General features: G+C 41.8%; 1 protein-coding gene across 1 annotated transcript in view; it reads right to left on the bottom strand.

The window, feature by feature from the left end:
* Positions 1 to 250: 250 nt before the first annotated feature.
* The window catches only part of SNX30 (sorting nexin family member 30), a gene marked incomplete at its 3' end in the record, with an annotated part of 33,369 nt that continues 15,807 nt past the window's right edge, over positions 251 to 17,812 (bottom strand). The window contains exons 2-6 of the mRNA XM_010143890.1: positions 13,281 to 13,469; positions 7,293 to 7,403; positions 3,514 to 3,672; positions 1,106 to 1,301; positions 251 to 450 (exon numbers count right to left, since the gene is read on the bottom strand). Of these exons, the coding sequence (XP_010142192.1) occupies positions 251 to 450; positions 1,106 to 1,301; positions 3,514 to 3,672; positions 7,293 to 7,403; positions 13,281 to 13,469 (855 nt within the window). The remainder of the gene's footprint in view (positions 451 to 1,105; positions 1,302 to 3,513; positions 3,673 to 7,292; positions 7,404 to 13,280; positions 13,470 to 17,812) is intronic.

Raw genomic sequence — 17,812 nt, 5'->3', positions numbered from 1 at the left:
CACTCTGCACCCTAGCATTATTGACCTTAGCCCGGCTGAACAGCAGAGCAGATAAATAATGCTACCCATGCCATACCCTGCTACTAAATATGCCTAGTTTTATTCAGATAATGGAAACACCCTCCTACTTAACATATTATTTACTTCCACACTTTTCTCACCATCAGCCTTCTCACTGTTAGAAAGCATGAGCTCACTGATGTATCATTCCATGCAAACACAGTGTATTCTGCCACAGAGCTCTCTTTACCTTCATCGATTCTGAATACAATATATATTCCCTAAGCACAGGCAGGAAGTCTTCTGTCATGTCTTCACTGAGTTCTTCAAGAGCTGTGCAGCAGTTCCCAATACAGGCAGACACCCCTTCCAATGGCTCTGATAGTTCAACCTCGAGCCCTCCCCAGGTTGAATAAACAGGTCCATATTCTCGAAGTTCCACCAAGTATTCTGGAAGAGGCAGATGGAGAAAGTAAATTAATAGCGCAAGAGCAAGGCACAAGGATCTGCGAACATGCACATCAAACAGGAGAAACTATGCACCAACCTTGGCAAACAATAACTCCCCCAGGGAGTCATGTTGTGTGTTGCATTAGCATCCTAACAGACAGAGGTCTATGGCTGCACAGGTGACATGCCCAAGCTGCCTCCTGCTTTACTGACCATTCCTACAAGCTTCCAATACTGCATCTGTGCAGCAGCCAAAGTAATTTTTTTTTAAACATATGTAAAACTTGGCTCTGCTACAACAGGTCTGTAAAGGTAATGTTCACACAGGAATTCCATCTGTACTGCTCCAGAAGAATCTAAAGACTTTCTCTCTTCCCAAAAACTCTTCTTACTAGAGTTTTTTTTGGAAAGTACGTCGGTATAACAACAAGAGTGACTTCAAAAAATATTTGGAGAGTTGAGCTAAGGTAAGATACCATGTTAGGCTTTGGGCCTAGTTTAGATCAGCAAGAGGCATTACATCAGATTTTGCTCTGTGCGGAGCTCATTACAGGCCAGAATCAATGAAGCAAGTTGTCTTGGTCATGCCATTAACCAGAACAAGATACAAAGCACTCAGACTGAAGTACTATGATAGAGCACCTTGCGTCCTTACCCAGCTGTTCCTTGATAATGCGTTGTGCTATTCTGTCAATGGTACCAAGCTTCAGAGAGAATGTGTCTAGATACTCCCCAATAGCTGCAAACTCCAGTGGCCGATTTCTTAATTTATAGCCTCCTGTGACATACTTGACAGACTCCCCCATCTTTGACAGCAAAGCCATTCCTTGCTTTTTATAGGCATTAAGATCCTAGGAAGTTAAAGAAAGTTTAGAAATATTTCATTTGCACATTGAAAGATTAATATAGTAAAGGATACTTTCCAGTCAAGATCAATCTTGTAAAGGCAAAGGATTTCACATGACATGTAGCTCACTTTGTACAAGCTGTACAGCTGAGCACAGTTACAAGACTACTGGGAGAATGGTATGAAATACATTGTAAATGAGAACTCGCCACCTTTGCACACGGTCAAACTTGCCCACATCCCTGTACTGTCACCAGGGAAGTACCCTCTGTTTCCACCAACACTTGTCATGCTATTCATCTACATATACTTTTAAGTCATAGTCTACAATACTAGTATTACGCAAATGCACCAGCTGATTTTGATGACTTAGTACTGAGCTACATATTGCATGCCTATTTGCTCAGCAGCCTCCTCACACCAGCTGTGTGGTCAGATAGGAGGCAGGGGAAGACTATATAGAAAAAGTGCAGCATGGGAAGACTAGCACAGCATCTCTACAAGAATTCTGCAGCTCCCACTGGGTCAGAGGTAGCCATGTTGCCTGTACAGGAAACTTAAACTTCCTTGCCAGCACTTCACGAGTTTACATAAAACATCTTTCAGACAATCTATGTTATCAAGGTTGTGCACCCACAATCTTCAGGGGATTTCACCCTGACAGCAGATAAGATAAAAGATTTTTAGTTAGCCAAAAAACCGTCCATTTTACGTTTTACTCTTCCAGCGGGGGTCACTATTCAACATCTCAGAACAGGCTTAGGAGCTATAACTAGGTTATCCTATGCAGCCTGAGGAAGAGATATTTTCAAACTAAGTAGACCTGTAGAGGTCAAGAATCAAGACGTGGTAATATAGAACAGACTAAAAGCTTAAATGTCCTTTAAAAAAATACAACAGCCATCTTAAAAACATGTACTATGATACTTTAAGTACTTTTACATAAGTCGAATCTAAGTCTGATTAAGAGAACAGCTACTATAATTTTGAATTATGTTTGCATTTAAACAGTGGTTCCTTGATTGTTGCCTTCTGCCTGTCCTAAGCATTACCTGCTAAGCAGACATCAGAAAGACCCTTTAATTCAAAATTACTCACTCACTCTTAAGCACCCTGGTGTGCCACTGGTCCAAACCAGGAACTTGAAGAAAGGTTGATTTCTCTTTTTCAGCCAGGAGGTCTCATGACCTTTTACAGAAACTAAATTCTGAAGTCCTAGCACACTGAACTTACACCTCACTATTGCAATACAGCAAGTTCCAGAGACAGCCAGAAGAACTTTTCCCTCAGCCTCTGTATTCTCAAGGCAAGCCCTACCCAGGGCTGAGGATAAAGCCCTTACCATTTGTTGCATAGAGGTGGGAGAAGATGACTAAGCAGCTAAGAAAGTTGCATCACACTTTGACAGCTGAAAAGCAGAACAAAGCTATCTGACATTTAACTATCAAAGTGCTAAGCAAATTCTGCATTTCTGGCTTGTTCAGCAATTAAGTTCACCATGGAGGGGAAATAAAAGGCAACTGGAGACTGAGTCTCACATTACCAGCAAGCAGAGAATGAGCCTGAAGTGAGCTCAAATTAAGTGGCACGTTTGAGTAAGCTAGTATAATGTGACATTGGAAAGATGTACTTTTACAGCTCTACTCCCTTACCATGTCAAACCCAAGCATGACTGTAGGTCCTCCTGGTCTTACTTAAAATGCAGTTTAAAAGATGGACAGATAAAATTGCACCATTGCTGGATGAGTCATGCAGAAAACAAGTATGAAGTTACTGACCAAGAACAAACAAGAATGAGGTCTTCATACTTAGTTTTAAGGGCAACAAGATCGGGCTGTATAGAACGCCAGACAAGAAAAACAGTCAAGAAACTTGCAAGGTTTTGTGCAAGAGAGATCTCTGCTCCTCCCCTACTTTCCTCCAACCCAAAAGATTTTATGATTTTCTAAATTCTGAATCTCTCTCATATCAGGAGTGCGTTCTACACAGAGATACAAAACAAGCAGGTGTGGAGAACTGAACTTGTAAGTCTCCAGACCATACCTCCCTTCAAGCAAATGGAACTCATATGGTTCTGACATACAGGGGTCCCTCACATGCAACACTCAGGGTTCCCAACAACTCTGTGGTATTTTAGGTGAAGTTCTGACCTGCATATCCAAAGGTGCCTGTTCTGTTGTCCTGTCAATTACTATGTTTGGAAGTTACTGGCTTACCTTGGCTGTGAGAAACACGTTGAAGTGCTCATTAAAAGAAAGCACCGGGTGATCAGTTATTCTCTTCAAGAATTTGTCTAATGCTTTTCTCCTTGTCTCCACAAACTCTTCAGAAAAACGATCGACAACACCCTTCACCACAAATTTCTCAGGAAGAGGCTGTCAGAAACAAGCAAAATACACAAGAGTCAAACCACCAAAAACTTGCTTCTGCTATTTGGAAACATACAAAGCAAACAAACTCCAGTCTTAACAAGAACTGAAATACTATGTTTGCTGCCAGGAATCACCCATCACATGGGATGCAAGCCCTGCTCTGAATTAGCTGGTCTGACTTAATGTTGGCAGTTCTACTGAGTGGCTTCAGCTGGAGACACAGCATTAAAGCTCAGACAGTACTCACACTAAATACTTCAGTATTTCTAGTATAGCTTAGGGTGTTCCCCTCTACTGCTATCCATGCTCAAGCTCCAGCTCTAAAGGAGATGCCAGCAGAGCTGCACACTTGACTACAGCAGTACACTGCTCCCCTCTCCCCAACGTCTAATTAAGATTGCTTAGTCCAAGGAAACTCAAATCATTTAACAATTCTACTTACTCCTTTCCTCCCCATTCTGAAGAATTTAGAACTCCTAGACAGGGCCCTTCTGTGGAGGGCTGATAGTGATAGCTTCACACTGAGCAAACACAGACAAGCAGGCTTAACGCAGCACATGGTGAGGCAGTCCAGGCTGGAGCCTTTCTGGAGCACTTGCACACTCTGTCATCTAACAAAGAATAAAACTGACCTTCCTGAGCGCATTCATCTAAGTGACAAAGGTCTGAACATATCTACCCTTTCATCTTAATCCTATTTAGTCTCCACCAGTTCATTCTGCAGTTCAGTTTAACATGTAAGCCCAAATCTGCCTCCAGACTTGTTAGTTCTGCAGTCCCTCTTGTTACACTTGGAATCCTGTCTTCAAAGTACCACTTCAGACAGAAGAAAACTCTTTAAGCTTCAGCATGGTTAGTCTCAGCTCTACTACTAGATCTGCTTTTTCCCTCTCTAGACAGCACGGACTCTAAGATTAGTATCAGTTTTAAAGTTGTGCTTTGCATATTATTCTCGTGTAACAATCTTCCCAGACTGCTAGCTTAAGAGTAAGCAGATTATCTAGAGCAACCATTTTCAGCCATTTCAGGAATCAGGATTTTCCTCTGCAAAGAGTCTTTGTACCTGAAATCTATGATAAAACTATTTTTAAAAAATAGTATGTATGTAGTCTTTGCCAGCATGGCTGATATGGGATGCACATGAAGACCACATCTCCTAAAAAAACCCAGCCAGCATGGCTTAACAGCAACACAGCTACAATCTGACCACTATATTTAGTTCTTGGAATTTAAGACTTGTCTTACAATGCTTAGCATTCAGATCAGTCATTCTAGTTAAACCAAGGCAAGCTACACTCTAAGGAGACTTCTTCATAAGCATAATACTTAGTGCACTAGGGAGGAAGAAACTCTTCCCTTGCTTTGTGAACTTCATCTGTACCTCTATAAGAGGTCACTGCCTCAGCACCATATGCCATCCTGGAAAACAGTTTAAAGACCTCTAGTTCAATCAAACACACACAAACCTGCACTGAATAATCACTGAAGTTTGAGCATTTGAGACCCACAGAGTCTATTACAGAGAATTCTGCGATTTAACCTGGTTTTATCTATAGCAGTATTTACAGTTCTTTACATTTTAGGCCTTTGGAGGTCCATCCCAAGTAGTCAGTACACACAGCTGGCAACTGTCATCCTCCTTTAACTGTGCATTATTTAACCACCTCATAGTCTTCCAGCTTAGTCTACTTTTCCCTGCTGTGACATGTGAGCAGAGTTCACTGCAGGTAGAAACGTATCCAAACATGACCAAACAATGACAAGATCCTTGGCCATGTTAGGTTTATTTTCCAGCTCAGAGACAGATCTGAGAGCACGTTACTGTTGTTTGAAAGAACAAGTCTTAGATCACTTAAAAAAAAAGCAGTAGCTGAAGAGATGGAAAGAAACCCGTATTCAGTTTAGCTTGGTCTCCTAAGCACAGGCTATCATGACTCACTGCCTGAGAAGACATATCACTTGTTACTGGAAGATTTTAGGCAGAATCCCTATACTGAGATTAGGAAGACAACCCCCTTTTGGTATTTTATTAGATGGAATTCCTCCAGTGATTGCAGTATCTCCAGTTACAAGTATCGGTACTCTAAGATTGGTTTGAAACATCCTTTCAGAATACTCTCGAGTCACAATGCACTTGACACTACCTTTAGCTTCTATTCCCCTATTCTATTCTTTTAGGCAATAAATACATAAAGCATTCAGCAACGTCTCTGCCATACCACTGCATGGAGGAGATTGATAGGAAATTCCATAATTGGTAACCTGTACCTAGACAGATAAAAGAGGACACCACATCCTTATGCTTCTGGATTTTATAAAAGAAGTTTTATAAGAGAAGTTCTAAGAAATTGCCTTGTTTGGCAGTTGGTATCATCTCCCATATTACAGCCACTCGTGCCAAATCTGCTGTTCTGTGTGCAATGAATTCCAGGTTATAGCAAAACACTGTGACTCACCTTCTGCTACTGGACTATTACTTCTTACCTTACAGCCCCTGGTCAGGACTGGAAGCCTCTTAGTACACTGAGGAATCTATAGAAGCTTAACCTCCATAGTTTCAGCTGTTCAGAGAACAGGGAGAGAAAAAGAGAGTCTGGGCAGCTAACACATTAATCTCATGTTTCCACTAGCCCCCAGCAAGCTCGCTCACTCTATCCTCACCTTCCTGCCCCTCAGTAAACACATTTTGTTAGTGGTGTCACATGATTTTGAGAAGTATTTATCTTTGAGAGCCTGAACTATTATTCTACTTTGAGGCAAGTCCCAGAGCAATTAGGGACTTAAACTGCTCTCCAACCAGGAACAGCCCAACTGAATACTTCTACATAGCCTAGTCCTTGCTGAGGGAGAACAGAGAAACCTTCCCCCCACCCCAGAGGGGCAAGCTAAGGTATGCTAGCAGTGCTGCTATTTCCCAACAGGCTTTCTTGAATTTCCTTGTTCAAAAGAGCTGATAGTGGCGATCTCACATGTTTCCTACTTTTTCATATCTTCTACAGCATGAAAAACAGACTGCTGAAGATCCGTATCAACCGCTTCATATCACAATAAGGTAGTCAGTCTGCCAGCTTCAGCAACAAGGGGTGCGGCTGCTCAGCTAATCTTCTGCCTATTGAAGGCATGCAGTAGCTACCAAGCCAAAGGCTAGGATTTGTTAAGTCCATGCCATTAAGTGTAAGCACAAATAGTTTTAAAATACCCTCTTCAAAACCAGCTCAAAAGGCCATCTTGAAAACTGAGTGAGACTAGGACTTGAAGTACCTGTGTGGTTTTTCATAAGACTCAGATACTTGGAAATCTTAATGCAGTAATTGAGCAAACAGATGAAAAACGTTCTATTTATACCACAACAAATATAGTCACTATGCATACTGCCCTACAGGAGGCTGCCAAAGCTCACCTGTCAGGTGCACCAGGCAAGAAAACTTTAAACTTCCTAATCAGTCAGGAATGAGAAGCTCTTCCCACTCCACTAGAAGAGGATGAAGTATTTTATGAAAATCTAAACACTAGAGGAGAACAAAGTCGTGTATTTAAATCTAATGAGACAGACCACCAAAATAACACCCTTGAATGACAGATACAGAACTGTCCTTAATAACAGATTCTTGCTTAATACTTACAGGAATGAGATGTGTTGGCTGAGACTCTTCCAGCTTGTTCCTCAACCAGTCGAAGTCTTGGTACCGTCGGCGGACAGAATACTCTGGCAGATCAAACTCTGCTCGCGTGGTCTGGAAAAGAAGAACAGGATATGCTTAGTGTGCACTGAAACCTCTCACTTCAGAGCTTAGCAGCAAACACAGTACAGCCAACACTGGCAAGGGTGATACCAGACAAGCCTTGCATCAGGACTCCGTTGCCAAAATCATGTTTGCAGCCAGTATGAGAAAAGAGTCCAAGGATGAGACTACTTTAGCCATCAAGAACGAAAAGCAAAGATATTGAATATCTTGTTTATTCTATGACATGCCTTAACTGTGCGTGAAAAAACATTTCACCAATGCACCATGTTCCAGAAGCGACAGGATTATTACACTCTTGCAAGGTTAAAAGATTAGAACGTAAGCCATTGCTAGGTTCACTGAAGGGCAGTTTTTTGATTTTTCGTTGATTTGAGAGGAAGAAAGTAGTTTATCTACATTAAGCAAAATCTTTGAAGTTTTCATTCTTTAGAGAAAGAAGTTAAACTTGCCATTTTAAGTTTGATACAGAAGGTAAGAATGCAGATAAACTGCTGACAAATGTTTCATCCAGTCCATAGCCTGGAAAGCTGTGTGGGGCTGCGTGCACAGCACAAGTTCCAATTGTCTAAAAACACTAATGAAACATTATGCCAACCAGAAGTCTCTGCTAAAGAGCCTGGTGTAGCAATAGCTCAGATTGGAAGGTAGATGGCCCTTATCATTATGTCCTACTGAGAAGCACAGCTTAACAGAGAAGCCTAGCGAGCTACACTTAATTACTTGCAGCATCAAGACCCTCTTGCAATGCAGGCATTGCTGCAGTGTAACCACACTACATGCCTAGAGCTAGACATCAAAACCACTGCATTCTGGGGAATGCACCAGCTCTCCTGGCACTCAGTTCACCACTAGGTTGCTTTGCTGCTCCTAGCCACTGGAACTGCCTGCTGAATTCCAGCATAGAGTTCATATTTACTTGCACACTGAGAGCAACTGCCACATGTTTGGAGAGAACTGAGCAGAATTCTTTAAATGTAATCCACCTCTTCACTTGCTCTTTTGACAGCTCCCACTCTTCAGTTACTGCGTGTTACTCCTGCCAATCAGAACCCCTGCCACAGGGGATTCTGTACAAGTTCTACTGCAGAAAACTTTTTCTACTGGGGGAAACCAGCAGCCTTAACACACTATCAACAGAGCAGCAGCTCTAGTATACTATAAACAGTATGCTAATGGGGTATTGCATATGAAATGGTTTGGTTTCTAGAAGAGGAAAATAAAGAGACAGCAAAGACGACATCAAGCTCACCTTCTCCCTTCTTTGACCTTCTAGCTATGGTAAGAGATATGCACATTAGCCCATGAACTAACATAATGAATGGTCACCAACAGTGCAGATGTGATTGTGGATGAGGGATTACCAAGACCTAGATATCTACGGCAGATCTGTGCTTTAATCAGCTGCGCATCAGAGTAACACTAGCTTATTTAACATGGTAGAGTGCCACACTACAAGCACCACTTCTGAGGCTTCAAATGAAACATTTTCACTTGTTTTGAGTAAGAGATTGAATGGCATCATGCTTGAACACGATTATTCACGCACATGTAGACAGCCCTCATCAGCCAGTGGTGCTGACTGCTTTGTTCTGTTAACAGGGCAGCTATACCTCAGCCTTGCAGGAGGCAACTTGGAATCAAAAAAAAAGTAATGATTTAGTAATAGAAGGAGCTTTTGTTAACCAGCTGTCACTGAGCAAAGGCCTCTTAAAAGAGATCAGACAGTGAGTGAATGAGAGCAATCAGGATGTATAAACACTACAGTGTCTCATCCTGTAGCGTAAGGATGAAGGTAAAGCCTCCCATCTGCTAAAGCCAAGAACCTTATCAAACAATGTTCTGCTAACAGTTACAAAAAACTGTAAGTGCTATTTAGTCTAGAAGTAGGAAAGCAAGATTAAGTCCCCGTGCACAAACTTCCCATTAGCTATCGTTCATCTCTAGCAAACTGCTCCTCTGCCTTTACATCACAAACAGACTTGCAAAGTTTTCCACATACCAGATTTTGTTGCTCAGATGGAGGCAGAAACACACATCATAGTCACCAGCATTTCAGTGTTTGCTGTACAGGCTGTCGAATATAGACAACAAATAAGTTTTTCTAAGACTATCAAAACAGAACATAAAGCTCCTTCAAGGTTTTCATGACACCTCACACTAATGCTGAAAATTTAGATCTCAGATCAAACTGCTCATTAGCTTAGCAGAAGTTATTTTTTCCAGACTGCATGCAAAAGAAAAGAGGGTTCTGCCACTGCCTAGGAACAGCAAGTTTTTGACACAGTTAAAGTCCTCCTGATTTCTTAGTACGATCCACGTATCATGTCTTGCAAGGAACGTGTCTCTCTCAAAGGAAGCTAGAAAACTTATATGGCAGATCTCAGCCTCCCAAAAATAATGGGCAAGACATATCCAGGGATTTACTGAAGACTCCAGTACAGCTCTCTAAGTCAGCATTGCAACACCCTGAGCTCAGTTTTACTTGCCGGAAAGCACACAAGGTTACACAAACTTTTACCTCTGTTGTTGAAATACTTTTGACCTGAGGCACTATTAAGCAATCCTCAAATCTTGGTCTTGTGTAAGTTTCTTGTCCTTCTTGCAGGGAGTTAGCAGCCAAACCTAAAGCCAGCCTGTAATGACCATGTGAAAGTATTTTTGCACTCTAGTTCTAGTCCCTTACTCACTTCACCTGATTGTGGATTACCCTCCACATAACTATTTAAGTTGGGGCAAAATCTTCAACTAGAAAAAAAGAGGAGAATGGCAGAGGAAGCAAGGAAACATGGTTGGTGTTTTTGGCAGGTCATAGTTTCATTTGCCTCAAGTAGTTTAGACTGTTTGAAAAAGCGATCATAGCACTCAGACCTCTCCTCCCCAGGGACCAAGCTCTTTCATGTGCTCAGGTAACCTACCCAATGCATGCACTGGAAGCAGGAAGAGAAGGGTAGGAGAAAGAAAACAAGACCTCCAGTACTGACTGGTTTGAAAGCTTCTCCCTTCAAGTTTGCAGAGCAACTGCATGACTGAGGATCAGCATCCAGCTGTTCCGACCTCCATAGGAAAACGCAAAGAAAGCCTTGCCATCCTAGAAGGTACAACAAAAGTGAAGTTAGAAACATACACGTATGTTTTCATTAGGAGACATGGCCACCTAACATAAGGAAAAGCTTTGTTTTCGCGCTGCCTCCTCAAAGATCTATTTAATAAAAATCCCTCTAGAGTGCATATCAGTCTCTGAAGAGCACAGAAGTGTATCACCAGGAACACCCAAGACACTTCAATCATCATAGCCAAGACCAGTTAAGTTCCAGCACAATTTTCACCCTACTTTTTGGTTTCACTAGTCTCCCCATATAAGAAAACTGTTGTTAGCAAGAAGAAAACAGGGTATGAAAGAGACAAAGGTATCAGGTCTGAAACACTGGCCCCATTATGTTCTTGAAATGTAGAGAATGCCACCTGGCTTTTATTAGTAAGCTGGGAAAGCAGTACCAAGTAAACTCTAAGCTTTCTTCTCAGCTTCCCTGCATGCCATTGTTTTTGGACCCTTCCTCAGCCACTACCACCTGCTGAGAACGATATCATCAATAGATGGTTAAGTCTGAGACATACTGCAAGGCTTCTCTTTTTTGCTATTACAATGAAGGACTTTTCTAAAGAAAAAGAAAACCACACAGCACAAAACCAAGAGTGTGGTCAAGTTACACTCTTCCCTACAGTTGCATCCAGTCACAGCCACAAGCACATATTACAGCACTAACAGTTACATTCCCCTCTTCCACCTATGATCCTGCTTTTCACAGCAAGGAAGTCTTCAGCATAAGAAAGAAAAAAAAGCAGCCATCACTGCCTCCTCCAGAGCGACCACAAAGACACTTTGAGCCCTTTACAGATCTCAAACCCCTCTCATGCAGGGCTGCAAAGGAGATGGTGGGAAGGTACAGCCTGACACTGATCTAAAGCAAGGTCTGCTATAGAACTTTGACCTACAACCTGGAGGTGAAAGCATCACCACTTACCATCATTACTATCTAGGGGATTATTCCTGTGCAGCTTTTTTGCCATGTTTAATTACTGCTTTCAGCTACAGTGGCTGACTGGGTAACTAGCCTGGCATCAAAGAGGCTATCTGCATGGCAAGAATAAGTCAGACCATTAATATTGTTAGTCTTCCAAATGGTCTTTTTTTTCATCAATGGTAGACAGTGCTAGAGATGCTGCACCTACAGGTGAGCCAAAAGTTTACACGAATAATAAATTTGAAGAGGTGAAGCTTTCATAGTGACTGATAAGAATAAATTATGCACTGTTTCACAATAGTATTGTAATACTATGATAGAGCAGATTTGTGTGCTACAGTAAGATCCCAAATAAAACAAGTATTAACAGACAGGGGGGTAGATATGGAAAATCAGGAGTACAGGATAAGGGGTTTTTTAATTAAGAAGAAAAGATCACACTCAGGTAATACATCTGATCTAAATACGGTAAAAACCTTACACCCACATTTCAGAGTTCTCTTTCAGGAAGGGAGGGAACCCTTGTATGAACACTGGTTTCCAAGGAGAGGAACATTATTACAGCGCCACTGCATAGAGATATTTTATCTTGACAGGACAATCAGTTCTCAATTTAAGAGAGAAACAGCTTTAGCCAATTTTAGCCATTTGCCTGTGGAAAGTTGCATCTCATTTTGTGCTTCCTATCCCTTCTAATCACTTAACAGCTGAAGTCTAAGATGCTTCAACTAGAAAAGTTTCCTACAATATTTCTTAGCATTTTCTAGTAAGATACAGCATCTTTCAAGATTAATTAGAGCAGCAAAGAATCACAGGCATACATTAAGTGTGCAGTAAGAGGTAGCTACTATTTTAGAGAAACTACATTTTCACCTGAGCAGCCTGACAGTGGAAGTTTGGAGTAGTCGTTCTGAAAAAAGTTTATCTGTGGCCTGTAAAGCCTTCCTTATCTCAAAGGAAAATACTTCCTGGATTATATAGTGCCATCTAAGTAGGCCAGAGGAATACGTTAACCTTTTTGGACAAGAAGATCAAGTATACTCCTAGTTAAGTTAGCGAACACTTTTTGCCTTAGGTAACTACAAGTACCCAAAAGAGATGTCAGCATCACCTAGGAGCTGATGCTAATGAGAAGGAGCTAGTTAACAGAAATAAAACATCCCAGTTGTGAGTGCAGCAGACTTTTCAGATCACATTTCCTATTGCTGTAATTAGATTGCATTAATGATTGAACTACAGCACACGCTGGAAAATTCTGTAGCACATTTCTTTTGGTAGGCAGTAACATTAAGCTACTTAGTTTTAGCAGCAGCTGTACAGCCTTCTGAACTAGCAACTGCATGGAAGCTAGATTACAATAGAGGATCAAGATTATGATTTAGGTAAGTGCCTGAGAAAGGAAGTGTGGAGAATGCTTAAAGCCACAAGCTTGACGCATTTCAGAAGAGGAAAGATACAAAATGTGAGATGATTAACAGTGAATCAATAAGGCACATTCCGCTTCAGGGGAGGCAACTCAAACCAAACGAGTGCCAGATTACTCTATACGAACAAACTTTCAAGTCAGGGAAAGAAACTGGCCTTGCGAGTTTACAAACAGTTCTATTTGAAGTGTCAGAGACAAAAATCTAAGCTGACACTTAAAGTTTTGCATAGTTTCATATCCTGAAGTAGTAACAGCTCTAAGAGAAGTCACACTTCCAACACATTCACACAGTACTAAAAGACACTAAGTTCTTGACCTTAAGAAAATACGATGCAAGACATACATGGCTAGAACAGGCCCTATAAACAAACTCCCCAAAGAAAAACGGTACTAGGAAAAGAGATTGTTGCTTTGTACCTTTGTTGTAACCCTGTATGTGATATACGTCTCCATTGTGCACACGTGCTTTTTGGGATCATCAACAGTTACAAAGAGGTCTCTAGTTTCCCCATCCAAGTCATCATCCAGCTGCAGTCTGTTGAGGAGAGATGAGGAGGAGGCTGGGCTAGAAGTGTCCACAGGTGTACCATTGGGCAGACTGAGATCCTGTATTGGAATGGAAAAAACAGCAGGTTTTTAATAAGTTAATAGATTCACTGTAAAGCACAGTGTTCTCAAAGATGCCACTGACAAGCTTCACTGATATATTACAATGGCTATTTATTTCATCACCCTTTTCCGGGTCACCTGGACAACCCCCTAACATACTAGCTTTGAGAATTAGGTTATTCTACTGTTCCACAAGCTGAAGAGAAAAGCACATTACCACCATAACCTCTGCTTAGTATAGCACAACCTGTTTTCTATTCATGAGAAAGTAGATGTATTGCTGAACCAACAGTTCCTGGTGAAACTGAACCAAAGTGAGGCTCTGAAAACAAAACAGCTAGGCAAATCAAGAGAGCTACTTGTAAGGCAGGCTTCAGGCAAAGTGGCAACACTTCAGTTGATTGGAATGCAGTCAGCCTTCACCTCTGGAGACTCATATAGTAGAGGAAGGAGGGTAAACTTGTATCAGAGGCTTCCTGTCCAGTTGATTAACTTTCAGACATGTTGACAGCAGTTAGAGACTGAATTGCCATCACTGCACTATAGAACAGTCACAGATCATACACTCCAGCACCAGTGCCTATGCCCACCTCCTTTTGGAGGGTTAAGACCATTGAAAACACTGTTTTGCTTGGAGAGGTCCTTGTTCCCATCCTTCTAAATCCAAACATATTATTCAGTGCCTAGTAAAGACAAGAGGTTAAAAGAACCAGTAAGTGCCTATTTTAGGAAGAGATGCACAAGGGTTTGGGAAGGCTGCAATTCCTTTAATCTGACTCAGCTGTGGGGAAAAAAAAAACAACCCAGCTTTATAGCCAGCATGGTACAGTCTTGCACCTTCGAGTTTCACAGTTCGATACAGACCAACTGCTCCATGGTTGCTCCACTTTGCATAAATACCACCGCAACTTCACATGTTCTCTGGTCTGGATTTGTAGCAGAGAGAGCTGACTGCATGTGACAAGTTATAAAATATGTAGGAACATCTAACAACAGTATTAAAGTCCTAAAGATCTCTGGCTCTTCAGAGAAGAGAGGAGGTTTTTCTTTTTATTTTAACTAGTAGCACAAGAACAGATTTATCCACAGAGTGTTTCCTTTTAAGACTCCTCTGGTGGCGAGACAGAGAAACATCACTTCAGCTAAGCAGTACATTAACTACAGTTTTAGAATTACTGCTTAGCCCTAGCTTCACACAGTCTCAAAGCAGCTAAACAAAACATGTAATCTTAGCAAAGTTATCCTATTTGGGCAAGATCCTGTCCTGTAGTATTCCTTATGCAGTTGTGGTATATGATCCAGCTGGACAAGAGTAGTCCCTATCTTCAAAAGTTGTCCTCCTTTGCTCAAGAGTTCAGAATTACAGGCAAAAGCTTGAAAGTTTTGCCTTTGACAATGGCTAAGAATAGGGCTAAGTTCCTATCAGTCACAAACCCATCATGGGAGTACTGGGATTTTACAGACAGCTGCTGCAGTCCTGCAGAACTGTAGTAGTACTGCTTTTCGCCTTGAAGACTGCCTTAGGAAGTACAGAGAATAATGCTTTAGCTTAGACATTTTGGGAAAGAAGATCTAAACCACTGTCTATGAACAGAGTTTAGATACATTCTCCCAGCTAATAATCAGAGGCAGTTAACAACAGATGAGAGATTTCAGATTTAACTGGCAGGTGAGCAAGAATTGGAAGGTAGGCACTCAAGTGCTTGTAAGAGAGCAAAACAAGCATGGCACAGGTTACTACCTCATACATGAGGCAGACAGCCTGAATTGCAAAAACCTATCTCAGGCTCCCCATAGCAGGGGCATGTACTACAGGAAGCAGCAATGCTACAATAACCCAGCAGATAAGGAGTTCTGTTGGGAGTTACACAAACAGAGAAAGCAGAAGGCAGTATAAAACTAGCGCAGGAGATGGCTTCAGAAAATCAGCAGTTCAACTACACAGGAGAATTTGGCAGTGCAAAGAGCAAAGCAAACCCTGGGACACCACAGTAATGCAGACGAATCTGTTCCTGTTTCCAGAAGGAGAAGACAGCTCTCCCTTGCAATAAGCATTAGTGTAAGACAAGTTGTGCCAGAACTGCAGCCAGCTGAATTCTAAGCTTCCACTATGGAAATGAATTAACTTGCAGAAACAGCTTAAGCTTGGTTGCACAGGAGGTCTCAAAAGCTTGTAACAAAACCCTTCCAAAAGGAAGCCTAAAGAGTATTATGGAATCTGCTTAAAATATGAAAACTGCATCAAGGTGTCAGAACAGCTGAAGGAAGGACCAAAGATGGAGTCCACAGCCAATTGCATGGTTAGCAACTCTCCCTTCCAATTTTGTTGGATGATAACAATATCATACTAGCTTTTCTTGCTCTTCTTAAGCAGGTCAGAGGTTTATAAAGGCTGGAATCCAATCTACTTAATGTGTTCCTGCAGTCATGGGTCCTGTGGAATGTCTCAGGTTTTAAACTAAAGGCTGTGATAGTTTTACCTGATCTCAGTCTTGGATTAAACACCCCAGATCCATATCAAGCAAAGCTTCTGGACTTAACTCTGATTAGAAGCAAGATGCTAGCTGTGGCAGGGGGAAAGGACAAAGGATGTGTACACTGGAAGTACTACTGTGCTATACTGTCTCATCTGCGACGGCAGAACCCTTCTCTGGCAGTTACAGCTGGCATCATGCCCTGATACTTGGCTAGTCTTCCATAGTTGAAGGCCAAGTTAGAAGCCAACTATTTGTCCTTCTTAATGGGTGCAACCTCCTAGCTAACTGCGCAAGGAACAACGCTTCTGACTGCTGAGCCTTCGTTCAACAGTAGGCAGGATCAGTTTGCTGAAGTCTCATGCTATTGCTAGAAAGAGGTAGGCTTTGAAGTGTCACAGCAGATGGCCTAGCAATCTAAGTTGTTTAAGGCTGTAATCCTTCCAGCAGAGCACCTCCTCATCATGTTAACAGGAGCTGGGAGATTTTGCGGGAATTTTTTGCAGTTGGGGAAGCAAGACTGCATCATCTGTTCCAGTCTGCTTTTACCACGCAAGAGGAGTATGTCCTGTTGAGCCTTGCAGGGAAGGAGATCTGAAGCCTCTGCACTTCTGCCTGTTGGTATAATTATCACACCCACAGCATCTGAAGTACTGGCTAGTATTAATTGATTTACATAATAAAAAGTCTGAATTCAATGCCAGGGACTCATGCATCAGCTTCACCTTCGTTGTGCCAAGTAGCTGCCCATCCACTGTTTTAAGTGCCTATGTGCATTATCAGAGACCAGCATAGTCCAAGTCCCATCAGGTATCTGCTTCTTATAAAGCTCTACAGAGAATATCCTTTTCACCACAGCACCTGTTAGTCCCCATATAGTCAGCCTGCCATAAACCTGAGCAGTCCCACAGCAAAGAGGAGGGGAGACTGCTTCTGGCAGCTAGGCAGATGGAATGGAGGACAAGTACTGTCAAGACATTCTCTAAGACTAAAAGAGTATCTATGAAGACTTACTCAAGTTTCAAAGTTTTTTCTAGAGTAAAGGGCAAAGTCCCTTAAGCCTCTGTCCCTCACCTTCTCAGGATAGAGTCATACCTTTGTCACCTGCTGAAGCAGGTCAGGTGAAGGTCTGGCAAGGCCTGGATCACAACTTAGAGCAGAAATAGTATGACATTCAGACTTTCAGGTTCATCATCTACCAATGAAGTACTAGGCTTCTGTGCACAGCTGTTCAACTACCAATAGACACTTCACACATTCCTATGGAGTTTCCTAGGATTCTTCAAGATACCCAAATTTATGGTTACATGAGATCACACGACTCTAGCAGCACACATTTGGTATCCTACAGTGCATGGCAAGTAAGAACTAGCTGCCTGTGTCAGAAATGCATGAGCCCTGCCAACTATGCAGGCGGCTATCTGGTAACGAGGCAGCTTCACATTCTTTTGTTGTACTATGCAGTCCAAGCACCTTGACTATTAAGACTGCCCATAAACAGATACTAAATCTATCAAGAAGTTCCAAGTTTAAAATTCACAAGAATTTTACGAACTTGAAGTCTGCATGTGAGATGATAAATGAGTTGGGAACTTTCCAGCTGATGTATTTTCTCCCTCCTTTATTCTCCCAGGAGATTTTTCAAGACTCTGGATTTACAGAGCAGCTTGGATCCACATAAAGCAAAACCTCAGGAGCTTGGTATTCAGTGTTCTGGATGGCAGCCACCTCCAATGGAATAGTACATAATAGAGAGAGCATTCAGGATTCAACCATCGAAAGCTAAAAAACAGGTGAAAAATACTGCAGGTATTGTCTTATTGTCAAGTGAAGATCATGCTCTCTGCATGATCCATGTCTGCTGAA

The sequence above is a fragment of the Buceros rhinoceros genome, unplaced genomic scaffold (assembly GCF_000710305.1).
Source record: "Buceros rhinoceros silvestris isolate BGI_N320 unplaced genomic scaffold, ASM71030v1 scaffold36139, whole genome shotgun sequence".
Lineage (NCBI taxonomy): Eukaryota > Metazoa > Chordata > Aves > Bucerotiformes > Bucerotidae > Buceros > Buceros rhinoceros.
Note: the sequence above shows the minus strand (reverse complement) of the source record. Positions and strands in the feature narration are given on the sequence as shown.